At 60.0% G+C, this 14,269-nt stretch overlaps 2 protein-coding genes across 3 annotated transcripts in view; one reads left to right on the forward strand and one right to left on the reverse strand.

Annotated features, from left to right (window-relative positions):
• STK32B (serine/threonine kinase 32B) overlaps nucleotides 1–14,269 on the reverse strand; it is a 616,411-nt gene that overhangs the window by 63,535 nt on the left and 538,607 nt on the right. The gene's annotated exons all lie outside the window — the stretch shown is intronic.
• Nucleotides 1–14,269, forward strand: part of PPP2R2C (protein phosphatase 2 regulatory subunit Bgamma) — a 69,753-nt gene that overhangs the window by 50,144 nt on the left and 5,340 nt on the right. For both annotated transcript variants that reach the window (XM_081149275.1, XM_081149276.1), the window contains exons 6-8: nucleotides 6,323–6,487; nucleotides 10,451–10,620; nucleotides 11,636–11,727. In XM_081149275.1, coding sequence (XP_081005401.1) covers nucleotides 6,323–6,487; nucleotides 10,451–10,620; nucleotides 11,636–11,727 — 427 coding nt within the window. The remainder of the gene's footprint in view (nucleotides 1–6,322; nucleotides 6,488–10,450; nucleotides 10,621–11,635; nucleotides 11,728–14,269) is intronic.

Here is a 14,269-nt window from a genome sequence, read left to right on the forward strand (position 1 = left end):
CCTTCTCAGAGCCCGCAGAAGGCAGCCATTTGGGAGCGTGTCCGCTCTGCTCCGCCTCAGGCCTCCCCCAGCCCTTAGGAACCCCTGGGCATACAGCTCCGCACAAGCCCCACGGTGACGACACTGCAGCTTCCGCAGCGCGCTTCACTTTCTGTTCCTTTGGAGGAAGAAAAAGGCTCTGATTCTGACTTAACTAAATTATTGCTGAAAGTACTAACCATGTGCTAGGGCCTTGGACATGTGTCATCTCGTTAAATCCTTATTACAGCCCTGCAAAGCCGGTAGACCAACCCATCCTGCAGACGAGCAAAGCAAGGCACAGAGAGGCTGAGGAGGTTCCTGTAAGTCACACAGCTTTGTATGGCGGGGTCGGACTGCCAGGTCCTGCTCTTTGTGACTCAGAACCCAATGCTTTCTTTCCTGCCTGAGCATTTAGGAGCCATAGAACCTGGTCGGAGTGTACAGACTGGTTCACCACGCGGAGAAAACATGCACGGGTGTCGGGGGGCTTGTGCAGTGAGCAGTTATGCAGAAAGGGCCCTCTCCCGTGGGCCCGCCTGCCCCCAGCAACCTGGGCTCTTCTCTGAGCAGATCGCACTGTCACTGTCGAGGTCCTGGGTGGAGAAGGGAAGGAGGCCGTCGTGGGCTGAATTGTGACCCCCAAAAGCTGTATGTTGAAGTCCTTACCCCCAGGACATCAGAATGTGACTGCAGGGAGGCAATAAGCCAAGGCCTGAGAGGTGATTAAAGTAAATGAGGTCATTGGTATGGGCTCTAAGCCAGGATGACTGGAGTCCTCCTAAGAAGAGGAGATTTAGCCCGGCCAGCGTGGCTCAGTGGTTGAGCATCGACCTAGGATCCAAGAGGTCACCAGTTCAGTTCCCAGTCAGGGCACATGCCCGGGTTGTGGGCTCGATCCCCAGGAGGGCGTGTGCAGGAGGCGGCCGATCGATGCTGCTTCTCATAGATGTTTGTATCTCTCTCTCCCTCTCCCTTCCTCTCTAAAAATCAATAAGAACATAACATTTTTTTAAAAATGCGAGGAGATTTGGACACGGACACCAGGTATGCGCACACAGAGGAGAGACCACGTGGAGACACAGCAAGAAGGTGGCCGCGTGCAGGCCAAGGAGAGAGGCCTCTAAGGACCCAACTCTGTTGACTCCTTGCTCTTGGACTTCCAGTGTCCGGAACTGTGAGAGCCACCAGCTGTGGCGTTTTGCTACGGCCGCCTGGGGAAGCTGACAGGCAGGCACGGGCGGCCAGGATCCCTCCCGTACAGCCCGACGTGGTTTGGCCTGAGAGCTTCCAGCTCGTGCTTGTAGCCGGGTCATCTTCTGCAGAGAATTTGCCGGGAGAAAAGCCGCCTTGCTGGCTGTGCCCCAGCGAGGCCGCCTCTGTGCGTGGGAGGCCTGCCAGGGCACCTGCGCACCCGGCGTCCCTGGCGGCCTGTGTGGGAGGCCCCTCGTGGCCCTCGGCAGCGCTGCATCCGTCCTCGGGCCTCCGCGGCCGTCACCGTGGTAACAGCCGCTCCCTTCCTGAGAGCGTGTTCCTGCCGAGACATCTGGGTAAAGCCGGCTTCGCTCAGTCACAGCGATGGAGCCCAAGGCCACGTCCTTCTCATCCCTGAGCCCCGCCCGCTCTCGGGGTGCACCGTCCAGCAGGCCCAGCAGTCGTGCCCTTGGGGGTGCTGACCCCATCGGGAGCTGCGTGTCCTGAGGAGATGCAGCTGCTCCCAGTCAGAGGGGAGAGGGAGGAGCACGGGCTGGAAGCCAGGGAGCCGGACTCTCTGCTCTGCCACCTCCGTGTGCCCGGGCCCGTCCTTCCCGGGGTAAGACGGGTCCCTTTCTGCAGGGGCACTGCCCTCACCAGCTCCGGGGCTTTGACGCGTCCCCTCGCTTGGATAGTTGTGGTGTCTGCAGAGCCATTTCTTGCATCACCACTGAAGCCCCTCTCGACGCCGGTTACTGTTTGTGTGCTTCCCGGAGTTTATGGGCTGCTCCCCACTCAGGCCTCACTTGAGCTCCTCGCAGAACGAACCAGCCACGTTTACTCGGTTCACGTGCTCGACAGTTTCGTGGTCGGTAGAAATTTGCCCAGTGGATGAGTGATGGCCGTTTGTACCTGTGCCCGGTGCAGGTGAGGGGGACCGAGGCTCACAGAGGTTCCGCTCAGTGGAGCAGGGCCACTGGGAGCCCAGTGACCTCCCCTCTGACGTTTCACGGGCCCTCCACGCGGGACCCACGCAGCTCCGGGACGAAGGGCCCCGACGGTGCGCAGGGCTGGTGTGACTGCAGCCGGCTTCGGGGCATCAGGTGATGCCCTTGGCGGTAGAAGGCGAAGGAGTTTCTATAAAAATCTCTGCGAACCTGATGACTCGGCAGGAGCCCTGCCTGGGTTCCGCTCCTTCCCTTCCTGTGTCCTTGGCAGGAGTCACAGACTTCTTTCTGAGGTAGCACAAACCCCCGTTTCCGAGCATTGCAAGGTGTGGCCCGAGCCGTGGTCAGGCGATCATGAGGGGTCTTTTAGGCCCAGCAAGGTGTTGGAGTTCTCTGTGGACAGCGAGGAGGCCACCGAGCAGGGCACTGGGCGCCCAGGGAGGTCACTGGGGCCGAGGCTGGGAGGACGGCCAGAGGCAGGGGTCTGCAGGCGAGGAGCCCCCGACGGAGGCTGTTGGACGCGGGCTTGGCTGCTAAGACAGTTCAAGTGAAAGAGGCGGCCTGGATGGGTGAAGAGAGAGATGTCCGTGGCACTGGCATTGTGCCCATGGCATTATCCCCAGCTCCTGGGAGGCAACCTGGGGGTGGAGTTTCCCGTGGTCCCCACAAGAAATTTCTACAAACTAGGGGCTTAAAACAACAGAAAATTGTTCCCTCCCAGGCCTCGAGGCCAGAAGTTTGAGATGAAGGTACAGGCGGGGCTGTGCTCCCTCTGGGGGCTCCGGGGAGGGTCCTCCCCGCCTCCTCCAGCTCCTGGTGGCCCAGGCATCCCTTGTGGCTGCGTCACCCCAGTCTCTGCCTGGGCTGTCATGTGTCTTATCCTCTGGGTGTCTCTTGTAAGGACTCTTGTCATTGGACTCAGCGCCCACCCGAATCCAGGATGATCTCATCTTGGGGTCCTTAACATGGTTATATCAACAAGGTCATTTTCTGAATAAAGCTGCGTTCACAGTCTCTAGGAGGTGGGCATGTCCTTTGGGGGGCACCACTCGGCCCACTGTGCTAGAGAGAGATACCTTGTGCTCAGTGGAGGGTGTGGGGCTGGAGTGACTTTGCCTTCTCCCGTTTTCACCCCTGCGTGACCGCTCCTCTGGCTGCCAAACTTCTCTCGCAGGGAAAATCACTCCTGGCTGCCAAAGTGCGATTGGAAGTTTCACAAAAGACGGTTGGAGTAATTAGATGGGAAAGTAGAGCATGAATAATTCATCCAGCTTTGCCAGGGGAGGGGCTCGCAAGGCAGTGTAATTACGCTGCTTCCCCAGGGAGGTGGGTCCTGCCGTGAACCTTGCAGAGCACGATCCGCAGGTGGGCCCGGCTGCAGGTGGGTGCTTGCAGCTGGTCCTGAACCAAGGAGAGGCCCCCTGGGGGCGAATCCTGGAAAGGAAAGGGCACTCTGGGGTCACGCCCGACCCCTCATTTTTCAAGTGGGGGAGACAGGCTTGCAGGATGGAAACGGCTTTTGCATGTGTCACTGAACATCTCAGAGGGAGCAACGACCGGATGCCTGGGCCAGACCCCTGACTTTCGCCCCAGCATCAGTCACAGCCGAAGTCAAAGCTGCTGCTCACGGTCAGCGTTGGACCGTGTGCCTCAGAGCTCCCAGGCACGTGGCCCCGCAGATGTGAGTCTGGGAGGGGTGTTTGCAGTGTCAGTTGGGGATATAATTGTGTTACCGACAGAGGCTCCTTCTCACTACGTCCCTTGTCGGGAGGCATCTTCAGGCCTCTGCTTTGTGATATGACCGAGGGGGCTCCACAGGGACAGCCCCACTCAGTTACCAGTTCCTCTCACACCCGGAGGAACTGGGCAGCAGGCAGGCAGGTCCTCGGCGGCTGAGCCAGGGGTCCCGGAGCTGCCCGGATAGGTGGCCAGGTCCTGAAGGGTGCTGTGCGGCCCCAGGGCTGCCAGGCGTGGCTCCGGATCTAGGGATTCAGGGACACACATTGACCGTGACATGGTTTTGTCTCCCTCCTCCAGGGTCATGTGGAAGCGAAGGCTCTGTGTGTCACACCTGCCTTTCCCTGGCACCCACTGCACCCAGAGCCCCCCCCCCTTGTTAATCCTCACTGGAGGGTATTTTTCCCCTTGATTTTTTAGAGAGAGTGGAAGGGAGGGGGGAGAGAGAGAAAGAGGGAGGGGGAACATTGATGTGAGAGAGACACATGGATTCGTTGCCTCCCACGCATGCCCCCTGCTGGGGATCGAGCCTGAAACCCAGATACGTGCCCTTGACCAGGAATCGAACCCCTGACCCTTTGGTGCTCAGGCTGACCTAACCACAGAGCCACACCCGCCAGGGCGGAGTCCCTGGCAGGAGGGGCCCCCCGCCGCCCGGGCTGTGAGAACCTGGGCGCTGGGCTGTCGGGGGGCAGGGCTGGTGCAGATGGAACGAGCGCCACAGACATCTTGGCTCGCTCTCATTCAGCCTTCAGCTCATTTTTCGCGATTTAATCTCTGCTCCGTATCGTGCAGAGAACCGCAGTTTCCAGGGAAACCGTTCAGGCACCGGCGATGCAGCTCCTGTGATTCTAGGTTTCTGGTTAGCACTGTGCTTCGGGGGAGCAGGATTTAACGTGAGCACAGACCCCTCCTCGGCGCCTCTGATCGCAGATTCAGCGTCTTTTCTGATATTTTATAAACTCTCGTGTTTACAGAAACGCCCCTTTCTACTGGGGAGAAAGCGGCCTGGGGTGGGAGGAGGAGGGGCTGACAGGAGCTGGGTCCCAGGGTTTCCGGGCCGTGAATGTCATACCGGCGACGACGGGCTCTGGGCTCTGAGATGCGCCCGGCAGTGCGCCAGGGGCCCTGCCTCTTCTCATCTTCACAGTGAAGCCGAGGTTAGAGCTATTAGCCCATTTTACAGATGCAGAAGCACTGAGAAGCGGGGAACTCGTCCTGGGTCACAGCAGGAGCCGGCCACGCCGGGCTCAGGCTGCAGACTCTGACCCCTGGGCATGTGCACGTGCGGAGGGGGGGCCTCTCTTACGTGGAACCGGCTGGGCAGAGCCCCGGGCAGGGCCGGGAAGACCAGAGATCAAGGGCGTCACTGTCAGGTGGGAAAGTGCCTGTAGGGCCGTCCGACTAGTAGCATCTGAAGCCAGAAAAGCTGGTAAAGAGGCTGGTGTATGCCGAGCCTTGAACACCGCACCGGGGTTATGATTTGCTGTAGCAACAGGGAGTGGACAGCCATCCAGCCTCACCACGTGCTGCTGGGCCACCCTGGACAAGCTGCTTACCCTCTCTGTGCTTCGGTGTCTGTCAGGGATACTTCCTCTGCAGGCAACAAAATCCTTGTTCCTAAGCAGAAAATGGATTTCACGGCTCCCGTATTTGGCGGCGCAGGGGGCATGGCTTCAGGTGCGGCCTGCTCCAGGAGTCGGATCTCTGTGCGCCAACCTCCCTGCTGGCTGCCCCGCGCTCAGGCTCCAGGGCTTCCCTTTGTCAGGGCAGCAGGTACAGGCCCCTTCACCCCACCTCACCCACCCAGCAGAGGGGACGGAGCGGCTCCCCAGCATTCCCTGCAGCCCAGGTCCTGGGTCTCTCCGTGGCCACCGCGACACCGCAGGCTCATTCCTCGTGGTTGCGAGTGGGGGATGGAAGGCACAGGCCAGGGCCCGAAACCCAGAAAGCAGAGGAGAGGCTGCTGGTGTGGGCAGAGGGGAGCCAACGGGTGCGGCACCCTCAGCCCAGGTGCCATCCACAGGGTGAGGGGAGGGTGGAAACTGCCCACCAGGAGCGCACAGCACGCAGTAGGCTCTTTGTCAGTGCTCCGGCCTTCTGCCTGCTTCCTGATGGGGAACTGGGTGGAGGGGGGGCCTCAGGAGGAGCCCTGCCCTTGGGCTGGGCAGCTGATGGGCACTGCTGGGGAGAGGGCACAGGTCAGGAGGGAGGTGGCAAGTCCAGCCTTCTGGGGACAATGGACAGGCACCCGGAAGGGGCAGCCAGTGGTCAGTATGACACAGGGGTCTGCAGCTTGGGGACTCTCTGAGGCGGGTGTCTGGTCAGGAGCCTGGGGACCGGAGGGGCGGCTCGGAGGGGTGGGCAGGCCGAGGGTGTCGGAGCCGGGGAGGCCGAGCAGCCAGGCGCCTTCCTTGACCAGCCAGACATCGTGGACATCAAGCCGGCCAACATGGAGGACCTCACAGAGGTGATCACCGCCTCCGAGTTCCACCCGCACCACTGCAACCTCTTCGTCTACAGCAGCAGCAAGGGCTCCCTGCGCCTCTGCGACATGCGGGCGGCCGCCCTGTGCGACAAGCACTCCAAACGTAAGTGCCCGCCCCCCGGGCTCTTCTAAAGGCCGCGCGACCAGCGGAGGGTCGAGGGCAAGGTGTGTGGTCATGAGACGCGGGTCTGAGAAGAGAGGGCAGAGGGGTCAGCGAGGGCCAGGGGAGCGGGAGGGGCCCCTGCAGGTTCAGGGGAGAGGACAGGGTGCTCCCCAGGGTGCTCCCCAGGGTGGGCCGGCGGAGGCGGGGAGCCGGCAGCTTTGCCGGGGGTCACTCTCCAGCAGGTGAGCCGGGTCCGGAGGGAAGGGCGCCCGGGCCTCAGTGGGTCCGTGTCTGCCGGGTCGGGTGAGGAACCCGAGGCCCGGGACAGAGCAGCGGCCTCCCCAGGCCCCGGCAGGGCTGAGCTGGGGGCCGGGTGGCTGCCGAGCGCCCACAACGTCCCGTCTTTCTCCGGAGCAGCGAAATCGCTCTTTTGTCTGCTGGTCGTGATGACAGCGTAACCATGGGAACGGCTGTACATGGGTCCTCGAAATAGACAGCTATTTCTGCTCCTAACAGCTTGGCGTCTGCCAGGAGGAAGGGCTGTGCCCGAGCGGGGAGGCTTCCTAGAATAGGAGGTGGTGACGGCCGCCGCCCCGGTGGCCCCGTGCGCGGCCCCGCAGGTGCGGCAGAGCCGGCTGAGGCGTGTTGAGCGCTCGCTGCTCTCCGGGGGCGTGCGGAGCTCACGGCTCAGTCCTCCGAGCGCCCCCTCGACGGCGGCTTCCTGGGCGGCCTCGCCTCCTGGGGCGGTTGTAACAGTGCCACATACTTGGTGTCTTAAAACAACACAGACACCTTCTTTTACAACTGGAGCTCAGCCGTCCAAAATCCAGGTGTTGTCAGGGCTGTGTTGCTTCTGGAAGCTTCTAGAGGCCGCCGGGCCTCCTCCATCCTCAAAGTTCAGCACCTGAACCTCCGCCTGTGTCGCCCCATCTCTTCTGCCTCCGGACTCCCCGTTTCCATCTCAGGAGAACCTCTGTGCTCACAGTGGGCCCATCGAAGAGGCATTTTTAATAAAAAAAAAAAAATGACTGTGGGGATGAAACATGCCAGGAAAGGCACAGAGAAGGGGCGTCCGCAGGCAGCACCCGGAGGTTCTATCTGCCCTGTGAGCAGCGCTGGGGCCCTGAGCCCGGCTCCAGGCTACGTGGATGCCACTATGACTGATGACAGAGGGACTCCTGTCCCAAAGCTCACAGCCCCTGGAGGTGACCATGCGCCCCTGCTGGTGCCATACAAGAGGGCACCCTGGGGCTATGTGGTCAACAGGGGAGAGCGTTTGATTTCTTTGGGGCATCTGGACAAGATGCACAGAGAGCTGGGCACTTGAGGTTCAGAAGGATGTATAGGAGTTGGTAGGAAAGACTCGGCTGAAAATGGGAAAGGAAATTTCAGGGAGAGAAAACATATGAAAAAAAAATAAAAATAGTTACGCAGTTTTATTAAGCAGCTGATCCCAGTCCCGCACAGGGCGGGGGCTTCCAGGTGTCACCTCCGGAGGCCGTGTTGCGCTGTTCGCCAGGTGAGGGAACTGGTGCTCAGAGAGGTTAGAGGGCTTGCCAGGGGTCACACAGAGCTGCTCTGCTGCCTGGCACGCGGCAGGGCGAGGGGTCATTGCAGGCGGCATTCATTTAAGGTGACCCTGAGAGCGAGGTGTCTATCGCGGTACCCCAAGGGCCTTGCTTGCCTCCCGTTGGAGTTTCTGGGGCCCTGGCTGGGAAGAGGTTGAGCATGGCTGCCAGAGGTTGGCTGTGTTTATGTGAGGCTGGAGCAGTAAGCCCGGGGGACCTGGTTGTGAAGGAGCTTGTCAGCCACATGGAGCTTGAACCTTGATCCTGTGGGTGCTGGGAGCCATGCAGGGTTTTAGGCAGAGGGACGCCGGCCAGTTGTGCGTGGGCTGGAGAGGGGCAATAGCACCGGCCTTGGGCTTTGCCTTTGCTTCTGTAGATACACAGGTGCTTCGGAGCCTGGGCAGGGTCCCCCAGACCCCTTCACTTCACTGTGGCTATTAGGGGTGTGTGCTTCTCACCCGTCCCCTGTGTGACAATAGTGACACCGCGAGACACCCAAAGGGCATCAGGGGACCAGCGAGGGCCAAGAGAGCCTTAATTATGCAACATCGCTAAAGAGCAACGGGATCAAGCGCAGCTGGTGTGGCTCAGCGGTTGAGAATCGACCTAGGATCCAGGAGGTCACCGTTCGATTTCCCATCGGGCACATGCCCGGATTTTGGGCTCGATCCCCAGTAGGGGGCGTGCAGGAGGCAGCCGATCAATGCCCTCTCCCTTCCTCAATCTGAAATCAATGAAAAAAATATTTAAAAAAAAATAGGAAGGCGATTTCTGCTGATTCAGGGCCCTCCAACTTCAAAGTAATCGGGGCAGGGAGAGAAGTAGAACTGAGCCCATCACAAGCGATAGGGGCTCTGATGGTTCTTTTAAACTCTTGGCAGCAATAATTACCGTGAAATGTCCTTAGTGGTTCCATCAATTAGAGGGGAGACCCCCGTATCTCTTACTGATGCCCTGGGAGACGAAGTGGTGCTGAGGTGGGGAGGGGTGGGCCGGGGCTAATGCGGAACAGACTTAGCAGGCTCTGCTGTCCCGCGATAAAAAAAAAAAATTGTATGAGAAATGTCATAGAAATGTTTAAAAAGAAAAATGAAAACTTTTAGTATAATTCTTTTCAGGCTTGTTAAAATCCCTTCCCATTAACCTTTGGCAGTTCTGACCCCTTGTATTTAAAAGCCCGTCGCAGGCACCAAGTTCAGCTGGAACTGAAGTTACAGGGCCCGTTTGGGGCGTGTTTCCGACCGTGGATTACACCTTCCCACTGACCCTTCACCTTCGTGGTTTCCTGAGCCTTGAAGCTGGCAGGAGACGCAGCTGGTGGCCCTGTGACATCCAGCGTGGGTACAGCCCCTGCTGCGACTTGGTCCCCTTCGGCCGCCTCACCCCGCAAGGGTGTGGGGGGAAGTAAGCGGGACCGGCCCGAGTGCTTTACGTGGGGGCTGGCCAGAGAAAACCACCGAGGAGGGCGCGGGGGTTCCAGAGACCCCCTCACAGCTGGGGTGCAAGAGACACACCCCGCTTTCTGTGTTTATAACACCTCCGTTCCGACCCCCAGCGGCAGCCCTGTGAGCTCAGCCCAGAGCCGTTCCTTCCCGAGCGTACCTGGGGCCCGCTGGGGCCGCCTGGGGCCCTGCTGAGAGTTTGGGGTCCCTCTTCTCTCAAACTCTCTGCCCGCTTCCTTCCAAATATTAGATCTATACCCCTGTTCGTTTGATTAAAGTAAGAAATGGTGTTTTTCTTTACTCCAGGCATCTGAGGGGAAAGGGACATGCCATTGATCCCTTCTGGCTAATCAAAGGAAAATTACAGATGTTCATAACTGCAGAAATAGACACCAGTGTAATTATTATTATTACTGGGGCACAAAACATGACCTTGTGAGGTGACCAGTCAGAATTCAGAGGTTTGAGAGGCAGAAGGTGACCCACCGGGACGGACGTGGTCCAGCACTTTGGAAGATCTCGGGACACCTCGTGGTCCTGGCGCTCAGCGTCACCACCAGGAGGCGGTAGCGGTGCAGCTCCGCTCAGAATGCGACTCCGCCCTTTCCCCCAGCGCCAAGACCTCCGGCAAGGTTTTCAGCCATCTGTGCCTTGATTTCCTTGGCTATAAAGTGGGAATAAAAATGCTACTTTAATTGGGGATTAATCAGATGCAGTAATGCGGAGAAAGGGCTCAGCACGGACTCTGGCTCAGTCACTGCTCAGTGAACGTCGCTGGTTCTTCCCTCTTTGCAGGAGGGCTGATGCCTGACAGGTATTTGTTACAGGTTTGATGAATGACTGAATGACCGCACAGCAAGCACACGGGGTGGAAACGGAGCCACGTGTCATTCTGAGGCTGTGGGCAGGAGCAGCCAGTGATGGCATTTTTTATTTTTTTTTTGTCTCTGCAGTCTTTGAGGAACCTGAGGACCCCAGTAACCGCTCCTTCTTCTCAGAAATCATCTCCTCTGTGTCCGACGTGAAGTTCAGTCACAGTGGCCGGTACATGCTCACTCGGGATTATCTCACGGTCAAGGTCTGGGACCTGAACATGGAGGCGAGGCCCATCGAGACCTACCAGGTGGGCTGTGGGTTGGACAACCTTGGAGCCCCTCTGCTGGTGGCAGGCCCCCAGCCACCCTTCCCTGTACTGAGAACTCCCATGGAGGGGCTTTCCTGCTCATGGGGGGCTTTCATGCACCCATTTTGTAGTTGAAGACGCTGAGGCTCGGGAAATCAAGCAGGTATAGCTCGGACACAGGAGGAGGACCTGCCCAGCCGGCCTCGTGGGGAGCTGGGTGTCCTCTGCCTGCCGGCTCCTGCCCTGAGGCAGGGCTGTGACTGGCTTGCGGGCTGGGGCCCAGGGCAGCAAGATGACCATCAGGCTGGGCTCAGCTTGAGGGTGCAAATGATTAAGGTGCAGAGGATGGCATCCCTCCCCAGGAGTCAGTGCCTGCGGTTCTGCCATTAAGACGGCAAGCTTTGCCCTTCCCGGTGATGGCGTAGAGCCCAGGGAGACTGGGGAGTGGAGGGTTTTCAGCAGAAGTGTGACATGATCCAGTTTCGTTTCACAGGGACCCCCCTGGCTGCCTGTGGAGACAGACTGGGGCTGGGGGAGCAGCAGGAGGCATTTGCTAGGATGGTGCTTGGAGCAGGGTGGTTCGCCTGCCCCTTTTCTCCATGATGGGCACCACCGTGGGCATGTGACTGTTATCCTCAGAGGCGCGGCCTACACCAGGCCCAGAACAGCCCCTGAGAATTGCACCCTTACCCCTTTAAGGATGAAGGAAGCAAGGCTCAGAGAGGTGAAGCCACTTGTCCAGGATCACACAGCTGGAAGCAGTGGGGCCCCAAGTGGGGTAGAGCCAGGATTTGGTCCCTTCTGTCACTGTGACTGTCCCCTCTCTGGCCACAGCTTGGGGGTTGGCCATGTGCCAGGCTGTGGGCCCTTCCTGGTGAGCAGGGCTGACTCAGGATGCCACCAGACCCAGAGGGCACAGCCCCTCACTGTTCAGTGAGACTCTCCCCGAGGGGGCGGGGGGTGTGTAGGACTGGCAGGTGCCCCCTGGACTCACCCGGTGCCCTTCTCGCGCCAGGTGCACGATTACCTTCGCAGCAAGCTCTGTTCCTTGTACGAGAACGACTGCATCTTCGACAAGTTCGAATGCGCCTGGAACGGGAGCGACAGGTAACCTCAGACCTGGGCCAGGGGGCCCGTGACCTGGGCAGATGCCTCATGGGGATTCGCTGTTGATAAATCTCCATGAATCCAGGTGTCAGAAAGGGGCCGCCCCTTCTCGTAACAGGCAGGACTCTCAGCTCTCAGTTCAAGGGCAGGAAACAGCACTTCACCTTCTGTAGCTACACCCATCAGGTACACCCATCGTGAGCCCACGTCCTCCTGAGTGATGGTGGAAACATACTTCTTCAATTTTGGGTCCATCCCCCGGTTGTCAGGGTGAGGGGTGTTCCTGGTGCCGGTGCATCCGTGGGGCGGAGAGCTTTGGTCACCAAAGTCTGCCTACCCTTCCTCCTGCCGTGGACGCTGCAGCTGCCTCTGGAGGGCCCCACTCCAGGCCCACTGCAGCTGGGGGGGCACATCCCAGCTCCTGCACCCTCTGGGGCCGGCAGGGTCCCCAGGTCCAGCGCCTCTCACGGCCCTGCCCACCTGGGAAGCTGCCCTGAGCTTGGTGTGAGTTCCTATTTTCCCCTCGCCTGGCTCAGCCCAGGAGGGGCATGGACAGGGAAGGCCCAGCCCAGGGGTCCAGGTGACAGGACAGTACAGGATAAAGCCACACTGGCCAGTGTAGCAGAATTTTTCAGTCAGAGCCAGATGGTGTCACCCCTCCTCTGCAGTCCAGGGGTGCGGTGAGAGCCGGCAGCCCTGACCCAGCTGTCACCAGGGCTGTGTGTCCATCCACAGGGAGCCCATCGGTCACACGTGTGGCCAGGAGCAGGCTGGGCTTTCCCATGTGGTGTGAGAGCTCTGAGTATAAGCCTGTCTATGTGGCTGTGGTCTCAGGCACGCTGGGACCATAAGGGGAGGCCGGTCTGGGGCCAGGGGCCAGAAACCACAGGATAGGATGGGGGTGGGGCCACCTGGAAGCAGTCGGGCCCCAAGTGGGGTCAAGCCATATGCTCATGAAGGAGGGGCTCCTCGGCCTTGCTGACATCTTGGGGCCACCTGGCCTGGGGGAGTCTCCGAGCAGGGCTGTGCTCTCAGAGGGACCAGCCTGGTGGTCACAGGGGGTCCGCTTAAGGACACTTACAAAGCCAGGATGGAGGCGCCAGCCTGAGACTGGGCTGAGGGGACACCTGGCACTCCCTCCAGGTGCCTGCACCCATGCTGGCCCCAGACACCCACAGTGTGGACAGGCTCCTCAGGCACCCCAAGCGGTAGGCCCTGACACATCGGGGGATCCCTGGTAAACACTGCCAGCGGGGTGGGGGTTCTGTTCTTAACGCTGGCAGAAGGTAAATCCAACTGTGGGGGGGTGGTTTCCACGGGTTGTGACCACTGCCTGCCCTTCCTTCACATCGCCACCAGGGGGCGCACGCGAGCAGGCGAGGCCTTGCTCCCTGGAACAGGAGCCGCCCAGCTCCACCCTGCTGGCGGGTGCCCCCCGCTTCCTGCCTTGCCCTTTACACTTCAGCCACCCCAGCCCTGGTGGTCCCCACCCCCCCATTACTGCTTCCCCCTCCATAACCCGCTCTGCTTCTGCCCTGGGACCCTGCGCACGCCTGGCTCACTCCTGTCACCTCACATTTCTGACTTAACTCACGGGCACCTCCTCCAGGAAGGCCTCAGGGTCATCTCCCCCTTGCCCCCCCCCCCCCCCCCCGAGCCTTCTGGGTTTTCCTTTATGTCTTGGTATTTATCACATTTTCTCCTTGGCCCTGTTTGCCTCCCCCACTGGTTGGGGTGCTCTGGAGATGGGACTGTGGTTTATTCCTTTCGGAGTCCTTCACCAGGGGCCCCAGGAGTGTCCAGTCAATGGCTATGGACGTTCTAGAAGGCATAGGCATGTGCCACCTTCTTTACTTGTCCTGGCACTCCCCTGACCCGGCATGCCCTGTGGACAGGGATCTCGAAACAATAAACCCTGGTCTCTGCCCTCCAGGAGCTCAGAGGCTGAGGGGGGGCGGGTGCTGCCCTCCAGGCCCAACCCCTGCAGACCAGGCTGGCTGAATCCCACAGGCTCAGCGTTAATGGGACGCTTACAGTGTACAGACGGCCACCCAGAGCTGCCGGATGTCTGCTAAACCCACGGCGGCCCCTTACCCACCTCCAGCAAGGCTCCGGTGGGCAGCCTGGCCTAGAGGAAAGCTTTGGGTCAGACGCCCTTGATTTCTGGTCCGCATGCCACCATTCTCCAGCCGTGTGTAAGCCCCTGAGCCTCCTGGGTCTGCTCTTCTGGAAAGTGGTTCTAATGGACCCTGACCTCCAGGACTGCTGTAGGTTGAGACCTTGCGTGTGAAGCTCCTGGCAAGCCCCCGGGTCCATAGTGGCAGCGGATGGTCCGATGATTTGCACACACAGGTGTGTTGGTCTCGTACCCGCCCCGTTACCCACAGAGCCTCCTTACCCACCTCAAGTGCCGCCTCCTCTCGGAAGCTCTCCTTGATCTGCCCTGCCTGGGAGAAAGGCGTGTGCCAACCCTCGTCTCCGGCTGCAGGAGTCGGACAAGCCTGAGCTTGTTCCCAGCAGTTCCGGGCAGGGCTACCCAGGG

This window comes from Miniopterus schreibersii, assembly GCF_964146895.1.
Source record: "Miniopterus schreibersii genome assembly, chromosome: 1".
In the NCBI taxonomy this organism is placed as follows: domain Eukaryota; kingdom Metazoa; phylum Chordata; class Mammalia; order Chiroptera; family Miniopteridae; genus Miniopterus; species Miniopterus schreibersii.